Here is a 26,980-nt window from a genome sequence, read left to right as displayed (position 1 = left end):
TCCCTGCCCCTTCAGCTTTGCTGGGCAGAGGGTGGGCACCTAAGGCTCCTGGCAGCCCTGCCCTAGTGGATTTGGGTGGCTCCTGTTCTTTGAAATCTAGGTGGAGTCAGACATGCCCCCTGGGCCTGTGCATTCTCCACTAGTGGAGATGGCTTATTCCACCAGTTTGTTGCCTGCACCCTGCTGAGAGGCAGCTGCTGCACCAGGGGCTGCCAGAATCACACCTGGGGCAGCCAAGGAGCTCAACACCAGCAGTGCACCAGCAGAGCCCTCAAGGTGAGGTAGCACCAAGCAGCAAGCTCAAGGTCTCCAAACACTGGCATCTCCTCCTTTGAAATCATTCTGCCTCCAGGCCCTGTGCTAAGACAGTAGCCCTGGTGATTTCTGAACTGTCTTCAGGGTCATTTTTCCATTGTTTTAGGTAGCAGCATCTGGGTCCTGTTGAGATGGCTTATCCACACTAATCTTCACAAATGGTTGCTTGGCCACACCCTTAGTGTTCTCTTCGGAACAGGCTTTCTCATCTTTTGGATAGGTGGGGAATTTTCCAAATTTTTAAGTCCTGCTTCCTTTTTGCTTAACATTTATGCCTGTAAGTTATTTCTCTCTAATTATACTATGTTGACCTAAAACAAACAGGCTGCCAGGTACTCTTCCAGAAAAGATGGATTTATTTGGGATCAGCAGAGAACTGCAATCTGGGGTCTGCAATCATGGTGAGCCACATGGAAGCTCCCCCAAGGCAAGGGAAGGAGAACACTGTCCTAGAGGGGAGGGCTACAGTAAACAAGAAGCCCAAGGTTTTTCATTGTTTGAGTCCTTGCCAGGAAAGAAGAGGAGTCTTTCTTCTTCCTCTTGGGCTCTGGTATCCTTGCAGGGCATGAGAACTCCCCCTTCTGGTCTCCTGATTCTATTTTATTGAGGTTTCTGTTTATTAACTTTTTACAACTATAAGCAGTTAGGAGGGCTTAAGCCACACCTTCAAACCTCTGTTGAGAAATTACTTCAAGTAAATACCCAATTTCATTGCTCACAAGTTCTACATTCTACAAAGCACTAAAACATGAACATAACTCAGCCAAGTTCTTTGACACTTTACAACAAGGATCACTTTTCTTTCAGTTTCCAATAAAACAGTCCTCATTTCCACCCATGATCTTATCAGAATGGTCTTTACAGTACACAATTCTACCAATATTCTGTGCGGGATTACACAGGTGTTCTCTAAGACTGAGGTTTTCCTGTACACCTCTCCTCCTTTCCTTTTGAGTCCACACCAGAATCTCCTGTTCACAACAATGTAGGCTTTTTCTAGCATGCACCTCAAAACTCTTCCATTACACATTACCCAGGTTCCAAAGCCACTTCAACATTTTTAGGAATTTATTACAGCACCCCTCCACTTCTCAGTACCAATTTTTGTTTTAGTTCATCCAGGATACTGTAACAAAAATACCACAGACAAGGTGGTTTATAAAAAAATAGAAATGTATTTCTCACATTTCTGGAGGTTTGGAAGTACAAAATCAAGGTGCTGGCAGATGTGGTGTCTAATGAGGACCCAATTCCTGGTTCATAGATCGTTCATCTTCTTATTCATCTTCTTGCTATGTCTACACATGGCAGAAGGAGCAAAGGAACTCTCAGTGGTCTCTTTAACAAAGGTACCAGTCCCACTGATGAGGAATCCACCCTCATAACTGATTCATCTCTCAAAAGCCCCACTTCCAAACTCATCACATTAGAGGAGTAGGTTTCAACACGAATTTTAGGGAACACAAACATTCAGTCTATTCCACTAGCTCAACACAGAATTTACCTTAAATTCTACTTTAGTGATATTCTCATTTTATATGCATATGAAAAACTTGTCAGTCACAGAAGCATAAAAAATACATGTACATTGTGTTAAGAGTAGCATAATTAAAGCACGGATATATTAATAAGAAGAAAAACACTGCTTTTTAACACTTACCACAAGCTTTAGAAGCAGCAACACAAATCTCTTCTGCAACATATTCCCCAGTTGGAAACTTCAGATAATCCCCCTCGGCTTTTCCAAGGGAATGATAAAGATAGACCTGTAGGACTGGATCTATTTGCTTCACAGAATTAGCACTTCCAGGAATATCACCATTCTGATGTACAGGAGATGAGGATGTTCCTTCCATTTCTGTCATTGTAAGGCATGCCATTCCCATGCAGAGTCTTTTTCAGAACATTTGCCTGTAAGAGAAACCAAAGTTACAAATGAAAGTGATATTCATAAGTTATCCTTCATATACAAAGAAGTCTTCACTGACAGCAATGACTCTGTCAAATCTATTAACTGAATAACTATCATGTACACTCATTTCTCAGACAGATACTGAGGGTTTTGTTCCAAACCAGTGCAATAAAGTCACACAAATTTATTGGTCTCCCAGTACCTATAAAAGTTATATATACACTATACTGTAGTATACTGAGTATGCAATAGCATTATGTCTAAAAAAAAACTGTACATACCTTAATTTAAAAATACTTTATTGCTAACCAACATCTGAGCCTTCAGAGATTTGTAATCTTTTCACAATAGTATTATCAAAGGTCACTGATCATAGATCACCATAACAAATATAATAATAATGAGCAAGTTTGAAATATTGCAAGAAGTATCAAAATGTAACAAAGAGACGTGAAGTGAGCAAATGTTTTGGGGAAACTGGCACTGACAGACTTGCTTAATACAGGGCTGCCACAAACCTTCAATTGTAAAAAACCAGTATCGGGGAAGCACAATAAAATGAGGTATGCCTATACTACTATATACAAAACACAGTGAGAGATATCAAAATTATAAACTTCCTGTGGACAATGACAATAAAACTGAAGCTTATACACTGAGGAACCACAATATAAATATATAACACTAACAGAACAAACAAAATCAGTTACAGACAACAGAAGAAGAGATTCCACAAAGCGACATGATTTCTCAACAGATTACTCTGACAATTGCTTATTGGAATCTGGAAGGGAAAAATAACATTTCAAGCTGGGATTAACTGATGAGCTTTATTAGAGGAGGTCATATTTAAAACTGTTCTTGAAGCATGGATTGGATTTTGATGGATGGAAGAGGAAGAACGTTCTGGAAGGGTGGAACTGTTCTGAAGAGTAAAAAGATACAAGATATGTTCAATAATTTATTGGTCTGAGTGAAGTATTTGAGAAATTATACCATTTAGGAAAAGATTAAAAATACAGATGGATAGGGACTTCCCTGGTGCTCCAGTGGTAAAGAATCTGCCTTGCAATGCAGGGGACGCTGGTTCAATCCCCGGTCAGGGAACTAAGATCCCACATGCCACGGGGCAACTAAGCCCACGCACCACAACTACCGAGCTCCCACGTCTCAACACGAGAGCCTGTGTGCTGCAAACTACAGAGCCCACGCACCCTGGAGCCCGTGCGCCACAACTAGAGAGAGAAAACCCACACGCCACAACTAGAGAGGAGGCTGCATGCTGCAACAAAGAGCCTGCACACCACAACTAAGACCCAGATACTACCCCCCCAAAAAACCCCTACTTCCCCACAGATGGATAGCCATGTGAACCAGTTTAAGCAAATGAGATTTATGTGAAAGTTGCTGGGTGGTACTTTCAGGACCACTCCTTAAAAAAAGGCTGATGTAGCTGGTATGTCTCCTTTTACTTTTTCCCCTTCACCTTCTGTCTGAATCTAAGCATGAATATAGGTAGGGCAGTCACCTTAACACCATGTAACCATGAAGGAAAGGCCAAGAGAATAAAAGACCTGGTAACCTTAAGCAGCTGAATCAATGTCAGGAATCCCCTACCAACCACCAGACACCTTGTTACCGTAAGTGCAATCCTAACTGATACAGTATGAAATAAAAGAAGGTCCAAATGTCAGACCAAAGAATTTAAACTTTATCCCACAGTCAATAATGATCAGAAAGGTGAAGTGATATAGTTAGAAAGCTATTACAATAACCTAGGCAGTACTAAGATCCTGAACTGAGACAGCAACAATAGGATGGTTAGAGGTAATAAAAGAGGAAGACTTGATGCACCACGAGGACTAACTGAATATAGAAGCCAGAAGTACAAGACAGTATGAGGATTTCAAACTTGGGAGATCTGTAATACCATTATTAGGAGGACTTTGTCCCTTGACTTTGGAAGGTGAGGAGAATAAAGACTACTGTTTTACAGACTTTTATTAGGAACGAAAGCAGGGCAATTAGACCAAAATCTAGCTGGCAGCTAAAACATGAGACTGGTATTTGGAAGACTTGAAAATTTGACAGCCTTCCCCACAGACGTAATCATTTAAATCATGAGCTATGTGAAGGAAGAGGACGGGAATAATAGCAAACACACTTGCACAGCATTTACTATATGCCAGGCACCGTTCTAAATACAGATATTAAATAAATAAAGTGATTACTAAGTGAACTGCAATATGAAACACAGTTCTACATTCAACTACAAGGACCTTATTCTATTAGAGAAAATACTAGAGTTAATACTTATTCAAATAATATAAAACTATCAGTGTGTAAAAACAAAACAAAAAACTGGCAATTGTGAGCAAAACTGCCAGATTTTTGAAGTTCCTCTGCATTTCGATATGCAAATTTAAACAATTTTAATTTGTTCAAAAATAGAAATTTTAAAAAATATTTCTCATACTTGATTACACTATCTCTATTATTCAGCTATAGAAAGCCATCAGATGAATTCTTAGCCATTAAAGAGCAAATATGCTAGAACTTCATCAGTTTGTGCTTACCATTATTTTGGATCCTATGCCTTCCTTTTGGACTCACTTTTTCTTACTGAAATTTATATTTTAGTAGATCTCTCAATGAGGCATTAAGGGTTTTTCTGTTGTAGTCTTTGAAATAAATTTTTTCAGCTATACTAAGGTATAATTAACAAATAAAATATTTAAAGTATAAAACATGATGATTTAATATATGTATACATTGTGAAACGCTCCCCCCATTAAGTCAACACCTCCATCAACCTCATGAATTTACCGTTTTGGTGGGTGAGGGAACATTTAAATTCTACTCTTTAGAAAATTTCAATTCTACAACACAGTGCTATCAACCACAGTCACGTTATACACAGATCCTCAGAACTTATTTATCTGATAAGTGAAAATCTACCCTTTTACCCATTTCTATTTCCCCCAACCCTGGCAACCACTTTTCTACTGTCTGTTTACTAAACCTTTTAAGATTCCACATATAAGTGATAACATGCAGGATTTGTGGTTCTGGCTGGCTAATTTCACTTAGCATAATATCCTTCAGGCTCATCTATGTTGTCACAGATGACAAGTATTCCTTTTTAAAAGCTGAATAATATGCCTCTGTGTATGTGTGCGTGTGCACATGCGCACGCACACATACACCACGTTTTCTTCATCTATTTGTCTGTTGACAGATACTTAGGTTGTTTCCATACCTCAGCTGTTGCAAATGATGCTGCAATGAATGTGGAAGTACAGATACCTCTTCAGAATAATGTTTAAATTTCCATTGGACATATACCCAGAAGTGGGATTGCTGGATCATATAGTAGCTTTATTTTTAATTTCTTGAGGAATGCCATACTGTCTCCATAGTGGCTGTTCCAGTTTACATTCCCACCAAAAACTTACAAGGGATCCTTTTCTCCACATCCTCTCCAGTATTTTTTATCTTTTGTCCTTTGAATGACAGACATACTAATAGGTGTGAGGTGATATCTCACTATGGTCCTGATTTGCATTTCCCTGATGATTAATGATGCTGAGTACCTTTTCATTTACCTGTTGGCCATTTTTGTATGTCTTTGGAACAAATTCAGATCCTTTGACCATTGTTTTTTTTTTTACATCTTTATTGGGGTATAATTGTTTTACAATGGTGTGTTAGTTTCTGCTTTAAAACAAAGTGAATCAGTTATACATATTCATATGTTCCCATATCTCTTCCCTCTTGCGTCTCCCTCCCTCCCACCCTCCCTATCGCACCCCTCTAGAGGGTCACAAAGCACTGACGTGACCTCCCTCTGCTATTCAGCTGCTTCCGACTAGCTATCTATTTTACGTTTGGTAGTGTATATATGGCCATGCCACTCTCTCACTTTGGCACAGCTTACCCTTCCCCCTCTCCATAACCTCAAGTCCATTCTCCAGTAAGTCTGTGTCTTTATTCCTGTCTTACCCCTAGGTTCTTCATGACATTTTTTCCCTTAAATTCCATATATATGTGTTAGCATACGGTATTTGTCTTTCTCTTTCTGACTTACTTCACTTTGTATGACAGACTCTAGGTTCATCCACCTCACTACAAATAACTCAATTTCGTTTCCTTTTATGGCTGAGTAATATTCCATTGTATATATGTGCCACATCTTCTTTATCCATTCATCCAATGATGGATACTTTGGTTGTTTCCAATGCCTGGCTATTGTAAATAGAGCTGCAATGAACATTTTGGTACATGACTCTTTTTGAATTATGGTTTTCTCAGGGAATATGCCCAGTAGTGGGATTGCTGGGTCATATGGTAGTTCTATTTGTAGTTTTTTAAGGAACCTCCATACTGTTCTCCATAGTGGCTGTACCAATTCACATTCCCATCAGCAGTGCAAGAGTGTTCCCTTTTCTCCACACCCTCTCCAGCATTTATTGTTTCTAGATATTTTGATGATGGCCATTCTGACTGGTGTGAGATGATATCTCATTGTAGTTTTGATTAGCATTTCTCTAATGATTAACGATGTTGAGCATTCTTTCATGTGTTTGTTGGCACTCTGTATAAAATGTCTATTTAGGTCTTCTGCCCATTTTTGGATTGGGTTGTTTGTTTTTTTTGTTATTGAGCTGCATGAGCTGCTTGAAAATTTTGGAGATTAATCCTTTGTCAGTTGCTTCATTTGCAAATATTTTCTCCCATTCTGAGGGTTGCCTTTTGGTCTTGTTTATGGTTTCCTTTGCCGTGCAAAAGTTTTTAAGTTTCGTTAGGTCCCATTTGTTTATTTTTGTCTTTATTTCCATTTCTGGAGGAGGTGGATCAAAAAGGGTCTTGCTGTGATATATGTCATAGAGTGCTCTATGTTTTCCTCTAAGAGTTTGACAGCTTCTGGCCTTACATTTAGGTCTTTAATCCATTTTGAGCTTATTTTTGTGTATGGTGTTGGGGAGTGCTCTAATCTCATACTTTTACATGTACCTGTCCAGTTTTCCCAGCAACACTTATTGAAGAGGCTGTCCTTTCTCCACTGCACATTCCTGCCTCCTTTATCAAAGATAAGGTGACCATATGTGCGTGGGTTTATCTCTGGGCTTTCTATCCTGTTCCATTGATCTACCTTTCTGTTTTTGTGCCAGTACCATACTGTCTTGATTACTGTAGCTTTATAGTATAGTCTGAAGTCAGGGAGCCTGATTCCTCCAGCCCCGTTTTTCGTTCTCAAGATTGCTTTGGCTATTAGGGGTCTTTTGTGTTTCCATACAAATTGTGAAATTTTTTGTTCTAGTTCTGTGAAAAATGCCAGTGGTAGTTTGAGAGGCATTGCACTGAATCCGTATATTGCTTTGGGTAATAGAGTCATTTTCACAATGTTGATTCTTCTAACCCAAAAACATGGTATATTTCTCCATCTATTTGTATCATATTTAATTTCTTTCATCAGTGTCATAACTCTCTGCATACAGGTCTTTTCCTTCCTTAGGTAGGTTTATTCCTAGATATTTTATTCTTTTTGTTGCAATGGTAAATGGGAGTGTTTTCTTGATTTCACTTTCCGATTTTTCATCATTAGTGTATAGGAATGCCAGAGATTTCTGTGCATTAATTTTGTATCCTGCTACTTTACCAAATTCATTGATTAGCTCTAGTAGTTTTCTGGTAGCATCTTTAGGATTCTCTATGTATAGTATCATGTCATCTGCAAACAGTGACAGCTTTCTACTTCTTTTCCAATTTGGATTCCTTTTATTTCTTTTACTTCTCTGACTGCTGTGGCTAAAACTTCCAAAACTATGTTGAATAAGACTGGTGAGAGTGGGCAACCTTGCCTTGTTCCAGATCTTAGAGGAAATGTTTTCAGTTTTTCACCACTGAGGACGATGTTGGCTCTAGGTTTGTCATATATGGCCTTTATTATGTTGAGGAAAGTTCCCTCTATGCCTACTTTCTGCAGGGTTTTTATCATAAATGGGTGTTGAATTTTGTCAAAAGCTTTCTCTGCATCTATTGAGATGATTATATGGTTTTTCTCCTTCAATTTGTTAATATGGTGTATCACATTGATTGATTTACGTATATTGAAGAATCCTTGCATTCCTGGAATAAACCCCACTTGATCATGGTGTATGATCCTTTTGATGTGCTGTTGGATTCTGTTTGCTAGTATTTTGTTGAGGATTTTTGCATCTATATTCATCAGTGATATTGGTCTGTAGTTTTCTTTCTTTATGACATCCTTATCTGGTTTTGGTGTCAGGGTGATGGTGGCCTCGTAGCATGAGTCTGGGAGTGTTCCTCCCTCTGCTATATTTTGTAAGAGTTTGAGAAGGATAGGTGTTAGCTCTTCTCTAAATATTTGATAGAATTCACCTGTGGAGCCATCTGGTCCTGGGCTTTTGTTTGTTGGAATATTTTTAATCACAGTTTCAGTTTCAGTTCTTGTGATTAGTCTGTTCATATTTTCTATTTCTTCCTGATTCAGTCTTGGCAGGTTGTGTGCATTTCTAAGAATTTGTCCATTTCTTCCAGGTTCTCCATTTTATTGGCATAGAGTTGCTTGTAGTAATCTCTCATGATCTTTTGTATTTCTGCAGTGTCAGTTGTTACTTCTCCTTTTTCATTTCTAATTCTATTGATTTGAGTCTTCTCCCTTTTTTTCTTGATGAGTCTGGCTAATGATTTATCAATTTTCTTTATCTTCTCAAAGAACCAACTTTTAGTTTTATTGATCCTTGCTATGGCTTCCTTCATTTCTTTTTCATTTATTTCTGATCTGATTTTTATGATTTCTTTCCTTCTGCTAACTTTGGGGTTTTTTGTTCTTTCTCTAATTGCTTTAGGTTCAAGGTTAGGTTGTTTATTCGAGATGTTTCCTGTTTCTTAAGGTAGGATTGTATTGCTATAAACTTCCCTCTTAGAACTGCTTATGCTGCATCCCATAGATTTTGGGTCGTTGTGTCTCCATTGTCATTTGTTTCTAGGTATTTCTTGATTTCCTCTTTGATTTCTTCAGTGACCACTTCGTTATTAAGTAATGTGTTGTTTAGCCTCCACGTGTTGGTATATTTTACAGATCTTTTCCTGTAATTGATATCTAGTCTTATAGCATTGTGGTCGGAAAAGATACTTGATACAATATCAGTTTTCTTAAATTTACGAAGGCTTGATTTGTGACCCAAATCAAGAGACATGTTCCATGGAGAACAATGGAGAATGTTCCATAAGCACTTGAGAAAAATGTGTATTCTGTTGTTTTGGATGGAATGTTCTATAAATATTAAGTCCATCTTTTTTAATGTATCATTTAAAGCTTGTGTTTCCTTATTTATTTTCATTTTCGATGATCTGTCCATTGGCGAAAGTGGGGTGTTAAAGTCCCGTACTATGACTGTGTTACTGTCAATTTCCCCTTTTATTGCTGTTAGTATTTGCCTTATGTATTGAGGTGCTCCTATGTTGGGTGCATAAATTTTTACAACTGTTATATCTTCTTCTTGGATTGATCCCTTGATCATTATGTAGTGTCCTTCTTTGTCTCTTGTAATAGTCTTTATTTTAAAGTCTATTGTGTCTGATATGGGAAATGCTACTCGAGCTTTATTTTGGTTTCCATTTGCATGGAATATCTTTTTCCATCCTCTCACTTTCAGTCTGTATGTGTCTCTAGGTCTGAAGTGGGTCTCTTGTAGACAGCATATATATGGATCTTGTTTTTGTATCCATTCAGCCAGTCTGTGTCTTTTTGTGGGAGCATTTAATCCATTTACATTTAAGGTAATTATCGATATGTATGTCCCTATTCCCATTTTCTTAATTGTTTTGGGTTTGTTATTGTAGGTCTTTTCCTTCTCTTGTGTTTCTTGCCTAGAGAAGATCCTTTAGCATTTGTTGTAAAGCTGGTTTGGTGGTGCTGAACTCTCTCAGCTTTTGCTTGTCTGTAAAGGTTTTAATTTCTCCGTCAAATCTGAATGAGATCCTTGCTAGGTAGTGTAATCTTGTGTCCTGCGTTTTTCTCCTTCATCACTTTAAATATATCCTGCCAGTCCCTTCTGGCTTGCAGAGTTTCTGCCGAAAGAACAGCTGTTAACCTTATGGGGATTCCATTGTATGTTATTCCCCTTGTATTTAATTTTTGACAGTGATTAATATGTGTCTTGGCATGTTTCTCCTTGAATTTATCCTGTATGGGACTCTCTGCGCTTCCTGGAGTTGATTAACTATTTCCTTTCCCATATTAGGGAAGTTTTCAACTATAATCTCTTCAAATATTTTCTCAGTCCCTTTCTTTTTCTCTTCTTCTTCTGGAACCCCTATAATTCGAATGTTGGTGCGTTTGATGTTGTCCCAGAGGTCTATGAGACTGTCCTCAGTTTTTTGAATTCTTTCTCCTTTAATCTGCTCTGCAGTAGTTATTTCCACTATTTTATCTTCCAGGTCACTTATCCGTTCTTCTGCCTCAGTTATTCTGCTACTGATCCCTTCTAGAGTTTTTAAAATTTCATTTATTGTGCTGTTTATCGTTGCTTGTTTCATCTTTATTTCTTTTAAGTCCTTGTTAAATGTTTCTTGCATTTTGTCCATTCTATTTCCAAGATTTTGGATCATCTTTACTATCATTATTCTGAATTCTTTTTCAGGTAGACTGCCTATTTCCTCTTCATTTGTTAGGTCTGGTGGGTTTTTTATCTTGCTCCTTCATCTGCTGTGTGTTTTTCTGTCTTCTCATTTTGCTTAACTTACTGTGTTTGGGGTCTCCTTTTTGCAGGCTGCAGGTTTGTAGTTCCCATTGTTTTTGGTGTCTGTCCCCAGTGGCTAAAGTTGGTTCAGTAGGTTGCGTAGGCTTCCTGGTGGAGGGGACTAGTGCCTGTGTTCTGGTGGATGAGGCTGGATCTTGTCTTTCTGGTGGGCAGGTCCACTTCTGGTGGTGTGTTTTGTGGTGTCTGTGGACTTATTTTGATTTTAGGCAGCCTCTCTGCTAATGGGTGGGGTTGTGTTCCTGTCCTGCTAGTTGTTTGGCATAGGGTGTGCAGCACTGTAGCTTGCTGGTCATTGAGTGAAGCTGGGTGTTGGTGTTGAGACAGAGATCTCTGGGTGATTTTCGCCGTTTGACGTTACATGGAGCTGGGAGGTCTCTTGTGGACCAGTGTCTTGAAGTTGGCTCTCCCACCTCAGAGGCACAGCACTGACTCCTGGCTGCAGCACCAAGAGCCTTTCATCCACACGGCTCAGAATAAAAGGGAGAAAAAGTAGAAAGGAAAGAAAGAAAGAGAGAGAGAGAAAAGAAAGAAAGAAAGAAAGAGAGAGAGAGAAAGAAAGAAGGAAAGAAAGGGGATAAAATAAAATAAAGACAAAATAAATTTATTAAAATAAAAAATAATTATGAAGAAAATAATTTTTTAAGTTAAAAAAAAAAACAAAACAGACGGATAGAACCCTAGGATAAATGGTGAAAGCAAAGCTATACAGACAAAATCTCACACAGAAGCATACACATACACACTCACAAAAAGAGGAAAAGGGGAAAAAATCATAAATCTTGCTTTCAAAGTCCACCTCCTCAATTTGGGATGATTTGTTGTGTATTCAGGTATTCCACAGATGCAGGGTACATCAAGTTGATTGTGGAGATTTAATCCACTGCTCCTGAAGCTGCTGGGAGAGATTTCCCTTTCTCTTCTTTGTTCACACAGCTCCTGGGGCTTAGCTTTGGATTTGGCCCCACCTCTGTGTGTAGGTCGCCTGTGGCCATCTGTTCTTCACTCAGACAGGACAGGGTTAAAGGAGCCACTGATTTGGGGGCTCTGGCTCACTCAGGCCGGGGGGAGGGAGGGGCATGATGCGGGGTGAGCCTGTGGCGGCAGAGGCCAGCGTGACGTTGCACCAGCCTGAGGCACGCCATGCGTTCTCCCGGGGAAGTTGTCCCTGGATCCCGGAACCCTGGCAGTGGCGGGCTGCACAGGCTCCCCAGAAGGGAAGTGTGGAGAGTGACCTGTGCTCGCACACAGGCTTCTTGGTGGTGGCAGCAGCAGTCTTAGCGTCTCATGCCCATCTCTGGGGTCTGCGCTGTTAGCCGCCACCATTTTTTATTTGGGTTATTTGGGGGTTTGTTTTTCTTGAGTTGTTTGAGTTCCTATGTATTTCAGATATTATCCTCTTAACAGATGGGTAGTTAACAAATATTTTCTCCAGGCTGGCTTTTCATTTTGTTGATGGTTTCCTTTGCTAAGCAGAAGCTTTTTAGTTTGATGTAGTCCCACTTGCTTATTTTTACTTTTGTTTGCTTTGCTTTTGTGTCAAATCCAAAAAAAAAAAAAAATCATTGCCAAGACGAATGCAACAGAGCATAACCCTTATGTTTTAGGTCTTAAGTACAACTCTTCAATCCATTTTGAGTTGATTTTTCTGCATGGTGTAAGATAAGGGTTCGTTTTACCCTTTCGCATGTGACTACCAAGTTTTTCCAAAACCATATGTTGAAGAGACCATCTTTTCCGCATGTATAGACTTTGCTTCTTTGTCAAAAATTAATTGACCATATATGCATGGGTTTGGTTCAGGGCTCTCCTATTCCATTCCACTGATCTATGCATCTGTTTCTAATGTCAATACCATACTGTTTGTTTGCTCGTTTAATACCATGCTGTTTTGATTACTGCAGCTTTGTACGTAGTTTAATATTAGAAATTATGATGACTCCAACTTTGTTCTTTCTTAAGACAGTTTTGGCTATTTGGAATCTTCTGTGGTTCCATACACATTTTAGGTTTGTTCTTCGTCTGTGAAAAATGCAATTGGAAGTTTGATAGGTACTGCATTGAATCTGCAGATCACTTTGGGTAGTATGGACATTTGAACAGTACTAATTCCTCCAATCTATAAGCACAGCATATCTTTCTGTTTATATGTGTCTTCTTCGACGCCTTGCATCAATGTCATATAGTTTTCAGTGTACAGTTATTTAACTCCTTGCTTAAATTTATTCCCAAATATTTTATTATTTTTGATGCTATTGTAATAGGGATTGTTTTTCTTAATTTCTCTGGTAGTTCATTTTTAGTGTATACAAACACAAATGATTTTTGTATACTGCCTTTATATCCTGCAACTTATAATGAATTTCTTTATTAGTTCTAACAGTTTCTTGGTGGAGTCTTTTGGGTTTTCTACATATAATAACATGTCACCTGCAAATAGAGACATTTTTACTTCTTCCTTTCTGATACTGGTGTCTTTTATTTCTCTTTTCTTCCATAATTGTTCTGGCTAGAATTTCCAGCTCTATTTTGAATAAAAGTGGTGAAAATAGGTAACCTTGTCTTGTTCCAGATCTTGAGGGAAAGCTTTCAGCTTTTCATCACTGAGTATGATGTTAGATGTGAGCTTGTGATACATGACATTATAATTAAAGAACATTTCTTCTATATCCAATTTGTTGAGAGTTTTTATCATAAATGGATGTTGAATTCTGTCCAATGATTTTTCTGCCTCTATTGAGATGACCATATGATCTAACTTAACCTAACTGTAATTTTTTTTTTTTTTCGGTACACGGGCCTCTCACTGTTGTGGCCTCTCCAGTTGCGGAGCACAGGCTCCAGACGCGCAGGCTCAGCGGCCATGGCTCATGGGCCCAGCCACTCCGCGGCATGTGGGATCTTCCCGGACCAGGGCACGAACCCGTGTCCCCTGCATCGGCAGGCAGACTCTCAACTACTGTGCCACCAGGGAAGCCCATCCTAACTGTAATTTAATTCCCGTATTTCCTTATTGATTTTCTGTCTGACCTATCCATTGTTCAAAGTAGGGTATCAAAGTCCCCTACTAGTTTTGTACTGCTATATATTTTTCCCTTCAGATCAGTTAATGTTTGCTTCATATGTTTAGGTGTTCCTATTTTGGGTACATAAGTAGTTACTATCTCCTCTTGATGAACTGACCCCTTCATCATTACACAATGACCTTCTTTATCTCTTGGTACAGTCTTTGGTTTAGAGTCTACTTTGTCTGATATAAGTATACTTATCAGTGCTTTCTTTTGGCTACCATTTGATGTAATATTTTCCCCATCCCTTAATTTTCAGTCTAGGTGTGTCTTTAAAGCTGAAATGAGTTTCCTTTATAAAATAAATAAATAAATTTATTTATTTTAACAAAACAAAACAAAACTGACCAGGAATAAAGGGCAGAGAGGAGAGGAATTCTCGGCCAACCTTCTCTGCACAGTAGAATCACCTGGGCCTCCTTTCTAGTGATTCTAATTGAATTAATCAGATCTGGGGGTGGAACTTGCATGCATTTTTAAGCTTCTTGGATTGTTCTCATAAGCTCCAGGGGCAAGAACAACTGAGTTAAAGCAATGTCAGGGCAAAGGGGGAAACAGAAAACACTGGGCACACCCGTGCATACTGTAGGCTCTTGCACCCTAGAGTCAATCAGCTCTTCTACCAGCTCCTACTTCATGACCTTGAGCAGCTTACTTCCTCTCTCTGATCTTTGGCTTCTTCATCTCTCTAAGAGGTATGTTTTCCTTCTCTTTCTGGTCTAAAATCACTTCCAAGTGGCTGACTTGAGACTCAGCCCCTGCCATCCTATGTGTCCATGCACTGTCATCCTCAAGACTTTTGGACAGCAAACCTTTACTTTGCAACATCTCAAGAAGCTTTTTAATAGACTCATCTCAGGCACTGAGGGTCTGTTTCTGTGTTTCGATTCTCAGCTCCATTTCCTCCAAGGTCTTCCTCAATAGGAACAGTTCCTTAGCCTGTCTGTCATGCTCAGCTTGGAACTGCTGGAAGTTCTCCTTCATCAGTTCAATGGTGAAGTGATGTGCTCCTCGGTTGCCACTCTCTTGCTGCAGCCACTCTATATCTTTTTTTTTTTTTTTTTTTTGGGGGGGTCCGAAGGCCTCTCACTGTTGTGGCCTCTCCCGTTGTGGAGTACAGGCTCCGGACACGCAGGCTCAGTGGCCATGGCTCATGGGCCCAGCCGCTCCGCGGCATGTGGGATCTTCCCAGACCGGGGCACGAACCCACGTCCCCTGCATTGGCAGGAGGATTCTCAACCACTGCGCCATCAGGGAAGCCCCACTCTATATCGTTTGACTATAGAATTTAGTCCATTTACATTTAAAGTATTTATTGAAAAGTATGAATGTACTATTGCCCTTCTGTTAATTGTTTTCTGGTAATTTTCTAATTCCTTTGTTCCTTTCATGCTCTTTTACTTTGACATTTAATGATTTTCTGTAGTGAAATGCTTTGATCCCTTTCTCTTTCTCTTTTGTTTATATTCTATAGGTTTTTTCATGTGGTTACCATGAGGCTTAAATTAAATATCTTATTTTTGTAACAGTCTCTTTTATGCTGATAACAGCTTAATTTCTAATGCACACAAAGGCTCTACATTTTTACTTTCCCCCCTCACATTTTACATTTTTAATGTCACAATTTACATCTTTTTACATTGTGTATCCATTAACATATTAGTTAGTTATTTTAATACTTTTCTTTCAATCTTCATACTAGAGTTATAAGTGATTTACCCACCAACTTTGCAACACTACAGTATTCTGAATTTGACTAGGTATTTATCTCAACCAGTGAGTTTTATACTTTCATATGTTTTACTGTGACTAACTAGCATCCTTACGTTTCAGCTCAAATAACTCCTTTTAATATTTCTTGTAAGGCTGGTCTAGTGGTAATGAATTCCTTTAGTTTTTGTTTGTATGAAAAACTCTTTATCTCTCCTTCAGTTCTGAAGGACAGCTTTCCTGGGTAGAGTATTCTTGGTTGGCTTTATTTTTTCTTTCAGAACTTGGTATGTATCAGCCCACTCTCTTCTGGCCTGCAAAGTTTCTGCTAAAAAATCTGCTGATAACCTTATACAGATTCCCTTTTAGGTAACTGCTTTCTCTTGCTGCTTTTAAGATTCTCTGCCTGTGTTTAACTTTTAACAATTTAATTATAATGTGCCTCGGTATGCGCTTCTTTAAATTCATCATATTTGATATTCTCAGGCTTCCTAGATCTGGATGTCTGTTTCTTTCCTCAAGTTAGAAAAGTTTTCAGCCATTATTTCTTCAAATAAGCTTTCTGACCCTTTCTCTCTCTCTCTTCTCCTTCTGGAAACCCTATAATGCATATAGTAGTCTTCTTGATAAGGCCTGCAAGCTATACTCACTTTTTTAAAAAAACTGATCCTCTGATTGGATGAATTCCACTGCCCTGTCTTCTAGTTCACTAATCCTTTCTTCTGCGTGATCTAGTCTGCTGTTGAATCCCTCTATTGAATTTTTCAGTCCAGTCATCGCATTCTTCAGCTCAGTCATTTCTGTTGGTACTTTTTAATATTTTTGATCTCTTTGTTGCAATTTTCACTTCATTCATGCACTGCTCTCCCAACCTCAGTGAGCATCTTTATGACTTATTTTGAACTCTCTATCAGGTAAATCACTTACCTCTGTTTCATTAAGATTTGTTTGTGGAGATTTATCTTGTTCTTTTGTTTGGAACATATTCCTCTGTTTTTTTCATTTTCCTTGATTCTCTGTGTTGGTTTCTGTGCACTGGATAAAACAGCCACCTCGCCCAGTCTTGACAGACAGATCTAGTGTAGGGGATGAACCTCATCAATCAGCCCAGTCCAAGCTCGTCTCTCAAACCTTTGTGGCTGTCCAAGTCACCTTCTTTGTTCCTAATGGTTCCCAGTACTTGAGGGTGTGCTAAGACTCAACATGTCCCAAAGGGGAATACTGCATTCCAGCCCTAGATGCAGGCTTATTAGAAGCCAGACCCTAAGGCAACATCTTCAAAAGTATGTATTAAGCCCCTTCCAAGAAGAAAGGAGCACAGGTATTTTTGCCTGTGCTGTACTAGACCTGTGTCTAAAGCTACAGGTAGGGGATGGGAGGGGGTCCTGTAAATGCACTCATGGCTTTCCATTACACTTAGAATAAAACTCTACGAGTCCTACATTACCTGTCTGCTGCCTACCTCTTCAATTCACCATGTATCTCTTCTTACGTGCTCCTTTCACCACTGAATTATAGGCTTCGATAGCTTGTAATATTTAAAAAGGTCTCATCTGCCTTGTTCAACAATCGGTTCTCAGCAGCTAGAAAAGCCTTGAAACATAGATCTTACTAAATATTTAATGAATGAATACCATGCTCATAATCATGCATTAATTTCATACAGTACAATTACAGGAGTTTGGTGTGTGGAAAACTCAAGGATAAGGTCTCAAGACCAAGACTGTATTGGTTCCCTTAAAGAGAAATTTGAAACAATCATGAGCATTCCCCTTCAGCTCCAAACACCAGTGAAATGGTAAATAATAATAATGATAATTTTAAATCATTTAAAAAATACAGACTTCCTGTAATGACAGAGTAATTTATCCTGGGCTAATGCTCCTGCTGAGAAGAATTACAAGCTCTGGAAAACTATCTTTAAAAACACTGTTTGAAGGCATTGGCAAGCAAACAAAAGCAGAGAGAAACTTGATGGGATCTGATCCTTGAAAGAATGAAATCACACTGAATGAGGTCCACATTTATCCATCTTTATCCTGAGGGAACTATACAGTGTATAATGCCTATGTAGGCACTGGAGAAGAGGATAGGGCTCTTGTACAAAGCTGTAGTCTTATTGGGTAGAAGTATCAGGGAATGAACTCTGGAGCTACTAAAAGAGGTAGAAGTTGAAAGCAGAAATCCCAGGGGGGAAAAAAGGGAGACATGGGGGGCTGACTCCTGAACTCCCCTCTGTGTATGAGATGAAAATCCAAGAAGCCCAGGGAGAGGCAGTAACTGGAAACCTGAAAGAGTCGTGAAGAGATTTCAACAGCTGCTTAGTCCTTGGAGAGGCAGAATATGGAGTTAAAAGGTAAATACCTCAGGCTTTCCGTTTAAACTTCCAGAAAAGCCATACTTGAGGAATAAGAACCACATCAGAATTAAAGGCAAAACTGAAAGAGACCTGTCCTAACAGAGCCTACAACCAAGTTTCCATAGGATCAAACAATCTGCCGGTAGATTTAACTGAACTGCCTAATAGAAGAAAACTCAATACTTTAGAGAAAAATTAAAATCTACACTATCCAGAGCTTATACAATATATCACCCACAATAGACAACCATTAGTTGAAACTTACCTAACATCAAAAGAAAAATGTGATGTAGAGAAAATATATACAGACAGAAGAAATATTTGAAAAATATTAGCCAGTTTTTTTCTAAGTTCTTTAAAAAACAACAGTGCACTAATCCAAAAAAGTTACCTAACCCCAATCAGTATAAATCCATACCTAGTTACATCATAATCAAACTTCTAAAAATCAAAGACAAAGAGTACAAGTTAAAGCAGCCACAAACATACAGTAACACCAAGATAAGAAATACAACTGACATCTCTTCAGAAAGACTGGAGGTCAGAAGGCAAAGTGCTGGTAGGGAGGAAAGAAAGCTGTTAGCCTAAAATTCTATGACCCACAAAAAATAACCTTCAAAATTTATGGCAAAACAAAGATTATTTTTGGATAAATGAATGCTGCGTGAACACAGCACCAACAAACCCAAACTACAAGAAATGCTCAAGGAAATTCTCTGGATTAAAGGGAGATGATACCAGATACAAATTCATATTTGCAAAAATGAATGAAGAACCCCAAAATAATACATATGTGGATAATCAGACTATTTCCTTTCATTTCTTAAAATTTTTAAAGGACAACTGACAATTGTTTAAAGCATTAATGATAATAAGGTATGATGTAGCTTATAATACATGTCAAAGTAAAACAGACGACATCAATAGCTAAAAAGGATGAAACGGAATTAAACAAAATCTTTATACAAATAAATTCATGATAGCTTGGAAAAAGAAGAAAAGGTGCCAGCAGCAAATCAGAAATGTAGAAGAATTCCTGAAAGATTAAAAATAGATAGGAACAGGTGACAGAGAGCAGAGGAAATACACTCTATTTAAAGTACACAGAAGAAAGCATCAACAAGCATAAAAAAAGTTTTTTGCACACATAAAAAAACACAAATATCCAAAGATAATCAAAGATCATCATCTACTGGGAGCTGGGGTAGAGGAAGGAAGCATAAAAAAGTCAAATCAAAATGAAGAGCAGGGCTTCCCTGGAGGCACAGTGGTCAAGAATCCGCCTGCCTATGCAGGGGACATGGGTTCGATCCCTGGTCTAGGAAGATCCCACATGCCGCTGAGCAAGTAAGCCCGTGCGCCAGAACTACTGAGCCTGTGCTCTAGAGCCTGTGAGTCACAACTACTGAGCTCATGTGCCACAACTACTGAAGCCCGTGTGCCTAGAGCCTGTGCCCTGCAACAAGAGAAGCCACCGCAATAAGAAGCCCGTGCACCACAACAAAGAGTAGCCCCCAGTCGCCGCAACTAGAGAAAGCCCGCACACAGCAATGAAGACCCAACACAGCCAAAAATAAAAATAATATAAATAAATTTTTAAATGAAGAGCAGAACTGACCCCAAAAGAAACAGAGATAATACAGGAAGAGTTTTTAAAAAATATTCTACTTGTTACCCTCAGAGAGATTGCAGAAGATTTTGAAAATACGAAGTATCATTAGATGATCATCAAAAAGGAGCAGAAAATAAAAAACAGTTTACATTTTTTTAAACAATTACATTTCAATGAAAGGGTTGAATACAACTAAAGAGAACAAGTAATAATCTGGAAGACAAAGTCAAGACAAACTCCCAGTTTCCTGTATCAGAGATAGAGAGAAAGAGAGGCAAAAAACTAAGAAATGTAGAGGATCAACACAGAAAGTACAACTCTAAGAGCTCTAGATAGAGAAAGAAAAAGAACACAGTGAAGAAAAAAATTTTTTAATAAAAGAAGAAACTTAATTGGTGTTAAAGATACCTCGGCTCATATTAAAAGAATCTTCTGAGATAAAGATTAATTTTAAAAAGACTTATACTTGCACAGATCAAAGCAAAGGGTTAGAACACCAAAGACAATGGGGAAACTCTAAAAGAGTTCAATCTAATTCTGACTATTCAGATTTTCCACCTACACATATAATTATGGTTGATGGAAACATACATGAATTCAGATTGATAGCTCTTTAAATTCATAAATGATAACCTCAAATGGGTCTTTAGTGCTGCTCACCTATCATTTTATATTTCCTTAGTTCATTTACTTTCATTCTAGACAACTCATACCTTTTCCTGTCTCCTCAATCACCAAAACTGCAACCCCCATTCTTAATTTCCACTTCCTACATTTCACTGAGAAATACAAGCAATCAAAAGGAAACACCTAACAACTGATGAACATACATCCTTTTCAAATGTGGCTGAAATATTTATGAAAGTAGACCACATGTTAGGCCACAAAGCAATTATCAACAAATGCTAAAGGAATCATACTCTATATGACTTCCATTCAAAATATAAACAATGGAGCAAGCAACTATTTTATCTATTTAAGACCCATAATGTTGATTAAATGTTAGAGACCATGATTAACTTATGTAATTCTTTAAAATATTGAAGAAATAACAACACTGAAAAGGACCACGGAAAAATGTGAAAGTCAGCTTTATCACTACCTATTCTTTTCATTCTCTGAATCAACACTCTTTTTTAAAAATTTTATTGAAGCACAGTTGATTCACAATGTTGTGTTAATTTCTGCTGTGCAGCAAAGTGTGTATCAACACTCTTAACAGTTTGATGAAAATTTTTCCAGTTACAAAGTATATTAAATTATTTTTAAAAAGTCAATAATACTCAGTATTCTGTAAATTCGTGCTATTTTTAATACTTCAACAAGACCAAACAACACTGAAAAATATAAAGATCTGCATTTGAACTGATGTAAACTTACCAATGGCACGTAAATTAAAAATTTCTTATAAAAAATATAGCCACTGATAAACGTATCACAACATGTACTTATTTTCCATAATGTTCTCTGATCACAATGGGATTAAACTAAAAATCAATAACAGAAAAATAATTAGAAAATCCCCATATATTCAGAAATTAAGCAACATAATTTTAAATAATCCATGGGACAAAGAAAAAGTTAGAAAATACTTTAAATTCAATGATAACCAAAAAATGAGTGAAATGCAATTAAAAAGAAAGATTGAACAAAATTATTTAATGAGCTTTTGTTTCAACAAGCCAGGAAAAGAACAAATCAGCTAAGGACCACAGAAGGAAAAATATATAAGCAGATATCAGTGAAAAGGAAAATAGACCAAAGCAAACTTTAAAAGCTGGCTTTTTAGAAGCATTAATAAACTGCTTTTAAATACTAGAAAGACTGATAAAGAAAAAAGAGAGAGAAAACATAAATTACCCAAATCAGGAATTGAAGAGTTGACATCATTACCAAAACTTAAATATTAAAAATGTTTAAGAGTATAACAACATTCTGCAATAAGTCTGAAAACTTCCAAGAAACTGGGCAAGTTTCTTTAGAAACACAACTTATTAAAACTGACACAGGAAAAAATATAAAATTCTAAATTTTTAATATGACTTGAATGTATAATTTAAAATTTTTCTACAAAGAATACTCAATGAATGCCCAGTGACATTCTCGGTGAGTTTTTCCAAACATCTGATGAACAAATAAACAATGAGCTTACACAAACTCAGTAAACAAAAATTAAAAAACATTTCTCTACACATTTTAAGAGAGCACAGACATGACACCAAAATGTAATAAGGATATGACAAGAAAAGAAAATTGTGGCTAAATAACTCTCATAAAGCATATAAGTAAAAATACTAAAAAAAAAACAAACCAAAACAAAAACCAACAACAAAAAAACACTGGCAAATTGAATCCAGTAATTTTTTTTTTTTTTTTTTTTTTTTTTGCGTTACGCGGGCCTCTCACTGCTGTGGCCTCTCCCGCTGAGGAGCACAGGCTCCGGACGCACAGGCCCAGCGGCCATGGCTCACGGGCCCAGCCGCTCCGCGGCATGTGGGATCTTCCCGGACCGGGGCATGAACCCGTGTCCCCTGCATCGGCAGGCGGACTCCCAACCACTGCGCCACCAGGGAAGCCCCTGAATCCAGTAATTTTTAAAAGAATAATAAATCTTTACTCAGTCTGGGAATTCCCTGGTGGTCCAGTGGTTAGGGCTTGGCACTCACTCTCACTGCCAGGACCCAGGTTCAATCCCTGGTCAGGGAACTAAGATCCTGCAAGCCATGTGGTGCAGGAAAAAAAACAAAAAACAGAAAAAACCTCGACTAAGTTATTTACAACAGAAATGCAAGGTTAACTGAACAATCAAAATTCCATCAATATAATTTACCACATTATTAGAATAAATGAGAAAAGTAACATACAGTCATTTCAAAAAATGCCAAAATTGCCTCTATTAAAATTATACAAGAGTTCATGATAAAAAAAAACTCAGCAAACTAGAAATAAAAGCAAACTTCTTCATTCTGATTGACAGTAACTACAAAAGACCTAAAATTAATTACTTAATGGCAAAATATTGACCTTGTTCTTCTTGAGTTCAAAAACTTAATATGCATGTCCAAAATCAGGACTTCTATTCAACATTGTAGTGGAGATTGTGGCCAGTGCAATATCGCAAGAAAAAGAAATTAAAAGTATAATGATTAGAAAGGAAGAAGTAAAACTATCATTATTCACACACGATATGACTATGTACATAGAAAACTTAAAAGAATCTAAAAATTACCAAGTGGGCTTCCCTGGTGGTGCAGTGGTTAAGAATCCACCTGACAAGGCAGGGGACACAGGTTTGAGCCCTGGTCCAGGAAGATCCCACATGCCGCGGAGCAACTAAGCCTGTGGGCCACAACTACTGAGCCTGCACTCTAGGGCCACTACTGAGCCCACACACCTATAGCCTGTGCTCTGCAGCAAGAGAAGTCACCACAAGGAGAAGCCCCGCACACTGCAACTGAAGAGTAGCCCCCGCTCGCTGCAACTAAAGAAAGCCCAGGCAGCAATGAAGACCCAATGCAGCCAATAAATAAATAAATAAACAAAAATAAAGTTTCCTTAAAAAAAATAAATACAAATTACTAAGTGAATTTAGTAAGGTCACAAGATACAAAATCAATATATAAAAATCTATTGTAATACCATATACCAGAAACAATTAAAAAATGAACATTCTAAACCAATATAACAGTAAACAACACTAAACAAAAAGTCAAATATCTAGGAACAAATCTATGGAAAAATCTGCAAGAACTCTGCAATAAAAACTACTAAAACATTGTTAGAAAAAAAAAAAGGCCAGAAAACCTGAATAAACATTTTCCTAAAGAAGACATAGAGATGGCTAACAGGCACATGAAAAGGTACTCAACACTGCTAATTATTAGAGAAATGCAAATCAAAACAATGAGATATCACCTCACACCTGTCAGAATGGCTATCATCAAAAAGCTACCAATGGGCCTCCCTGGTGGCGCAGTGGTTGGGAGTCCACCTGCCGATGCAGGGGACATGGGTTCGTGCCCCGGTCCAGGGGGGTCAGAATGGCTATCATCAAAAAGCTACCAATGGGCCTCCCTGGTGGCGCAGTGGTTGGGAGTCCACCTGCCGATGCAGGGGATATGGGTTCGTGCCCCGGTCCGGGAGGATCCCACATGCCGCGGAGCCATGGCCGCTGAGCTTGCGCGTCCGGCAAGGGGAGAGGCCACGACAGTGAGAGGCCCACGTATTAAAAAAAAAAAAAAAAAAAAAAAGCTACCAATAATAAATGTTGGAGAGGATGTGGAGAAAAGAAAACCCTCCTACAATGTTGGTGGGAATGTAAATTGGTGCAGCCTCTATGGAAAACAATGTGGAGTTTCCTCAAAAAACTAAAAATAGAATGACCACCTGATCCAGCAATTCCACTCCTGCATATATACTCAGAAAAAACAAAGATTAATTCGAAAAGCTACATGCACCCCTACATTCACAGCAGCAATATTTACAACAGCCAAGATATGGAAGCAACCCAAATGCCCAGCAACAGATGAATGGATAAAAAAGATGTGGTATATATACACAATGGAATGTTACTCAGCAAGAAAAAAAAACGTGAAATTCTGCCATTTACAGCAATGTGGATGGACCTAGAGAAAGTTGTGCTTCATGAAATAAGAGAAAGACAAATACTGTATGATATCACTTACATATAGAATCTAAAAAATAATGAATATATATACAAGGAATAAACAAGGAACAGACATTTTTCTGGAATAAAGATTCCAGAGAAAAATGGAGAATATCTTCATGACAACAGAAACTCCTCTAATTCAGTAATAAAAAAAGAGGTGGGGGGCTTCCCTGGTGGCGCAGTGCTTGAGAGTCAGCCTGCCGATGCAGGGGACACGGGTTCGTGCCCCGGTCTGGGAAGATCCCACGATGAAAAATCTGAAAGTGAAATCAAGAAAACACTCCCATTTACCATTGCAACAAAAAGAATAAAATATCTAGGAATAAACCTACCTAAGGAGACAAAAGACCTGTATGCAGAAAATTATAAGACACTGATGAAAGAAATTAAAGATGATACAAACAGATGGAGAGATATACCATGTTCTTGGATTGGAAGAATCAACATTGTGAAAATGACTCTACTTCCCAAAGCAATCTATAGATTCAATGCAATCCCTATCAAACTACCACTGGCATTTTTCACAGAACTAGAACAAAAAATTTCACAATTTGTATGGAAACACAAAAGACCCCGAATAGCCAAAGCAATCTTGAGAACAAAAAATGGAGCTGGAGGAATCAGGCTGCCTGACTTCAGACTATACTACAAAGCTACAGTAATCAAGAGCTACAGTAATCAATACAGTATGGTACTGGCACAAAAACAGAAAGATAGATCAATGGAATAGGATAGAAAGCCCAGATATGGACATCTTATCTTTGATAAAGGTGGCAGGAATATACAGTGGAGAAAGGACAGCCTCTTCTATAAGTGGTGCTGGGGAAACTGGACAGCTACATGTAAAAGTATGAGATTAGAGCACTCCCCAACACCATACACAAAAATAAGCTCAAAATGGATTAAAGACCTAAATGTAAGGCCAGAAACTATCAAACTCTTAGAGGAAAACATAGGCAGAACACTACATAGGCAGAACACTCTATGACATAAATCACAGCAAGATCCTTCTTGACCCATCTCCTAGAGTAATGGAGATAAAAACAAAAATAAACAAATGGGACCTAATGAAACTTCAAAGCTTTTGCACAGCAAAGGAAACCATAAACAAGACCAAAAGACAACCCTCAGAATGGGAGAAAATATTTGCAAATGAATCAACTGACAAAGGATTAATCTCTAAAATTTACAGGCAGCTCATGCAGCTCAATAACAAAAAAATAAACAACCCAATCCAAAAATGGGCAGAAGACCTAAATAGACATTTCTCCAAAGAAGATATACAGACTGCCAACAAACACATGAAAGAATGCTCAACATCATTAATCATTAGAGAAATGCAAATCAAAACTACAATGAGATATCATCTCACACCAGTCAGAATGGCCATCATCAAAAAATCTAGAAACAATAAATGCTGGAGAGGGTGTGGAGAAAAGGGAACACTCTTGCACTGCTGGTGGGAATGTGAATTGGTTCAGCCACTATGGAGAACAGTATGGAGGTTCCTTAAAAAACTACAAATAGAACTACCATATGACCCAGCAATCCCACTACTAGGTATATACCCTGAGGAAACCAGAATTCAGAAAGAGTCATGTACCAAAATGTTCATTGCAGCTCTATTTACAATAGCCCGGAGATGGAAACAACCTAAGTGCCCGTCGTCGGATGAATGGATAAAGAAGATGTGGCACATATATACAATGGAATATTACTCAGCCATAAAAAGAAACGAAATTGAGCTATTTGTAATGAGGTGGATAGATCTAGAGTCTGTCATACAGAGTGAAGTAAGTCAGAAAGAGAAGGACAAATACCGTATGCTAACACATATATATGGAATTTAAGAAAAAAAAAGCCAGTGGGAAACAGCAGCAAGGCACAGGGATACCAGATCGGTTCTTTGTGGCTGCCTGGAGGGGTGGGATAGGGAGGGTGGGAGGGAGGGAGTCAAAGAGGGAAGAGATATGGGAACATATGTATATGTATAACTGATTCAGTCTGTTATAAAGCAGAAACTAACACACCATTGTAAAGCAATTATACCCCAATAAAGATGTTAAAAAAAAAAAAAGAAAGTAAATGAAAAAAAAAGAATTTATTTTATTCCTTTTGGAGTCTTGGCTAGGACTCTATCAAACTTCTTGGGTTCTCAGGTCATATTAGAGAAATGGGATTCTGGTTAAGTAAATGCTTTGAGCAGAGCCATCTGAGGACTCCAGCCAGTTTCATATTTAAAAACTATGGACCCCCGACATGCACATTTTTAACTATGTAACCTGAACAAACTACAAGTAATTGGAATTACAACGGCCAGCATAGGGAACATTCAATCTCCCCAAACTTGTTTTTCTTCAGATTAAATTGGAACACCGCCTTTCTAAAATTAAACAGAATATATCCAAATGTGCACAAAACTCTAAAATTTCCACTTTGCAAGACAGCATTTCTAAATTAGATGAAACAAAAAAAAATTAAAAAGAACAAAATGGCTTCTGAAGCCTCATGCTCCTTGTGTTCCCCTCCCCCAACTTCTTTGTGTCAGG

At 38.1% G+C, this 26,980-nt stretch overlaps 1 protein-coding gene across 1 annotated transcript in view; it reads right to left on the bottom strand.

Annotated features, from left to right (window-relative positions):
- The window catches only part of JAK2 (Janus kinase 2), a 140,996-nt gene that overhangs the window by 88,781 nt on the left and 25,235 nt on the right, over positions 1–26,980 (bottom strand). The window contains exon 3 of the mRNA XM_007452926.1: positions 1,976–2,226. Coding sequence (XP_007452988.1) covers positions 1,976–2,201 — 226 coding nt within the window. The 5' untranslated portion in view covers positions 2,202–2,226. The remainder of the gene's footprint in view (positions 1–1,975; positions 2,227–26,980) is intronic.

Source organism: Lipotes vexillifer, unplaced genomic scaffold (assembly GCF_000442215.2).
Source record: "Lipotes vexillifer unplaced genomic scaffold, Lipotes_vexillifer_v1.1 scaffold1486, whole genome shotgun sequence".
Classification (NCBI taxonomy): Eukaryota; Metazoa; Chordata; class Mammalia; order Artiodactyla; family Lipotidae; genus Lipotes; species Lipotes vexillifer.
The sequence above is the reverse complement of the archived record's forward strand: the minus strand, read 5'-3'. Positions and strand labels throughout refer to the sequence as shown.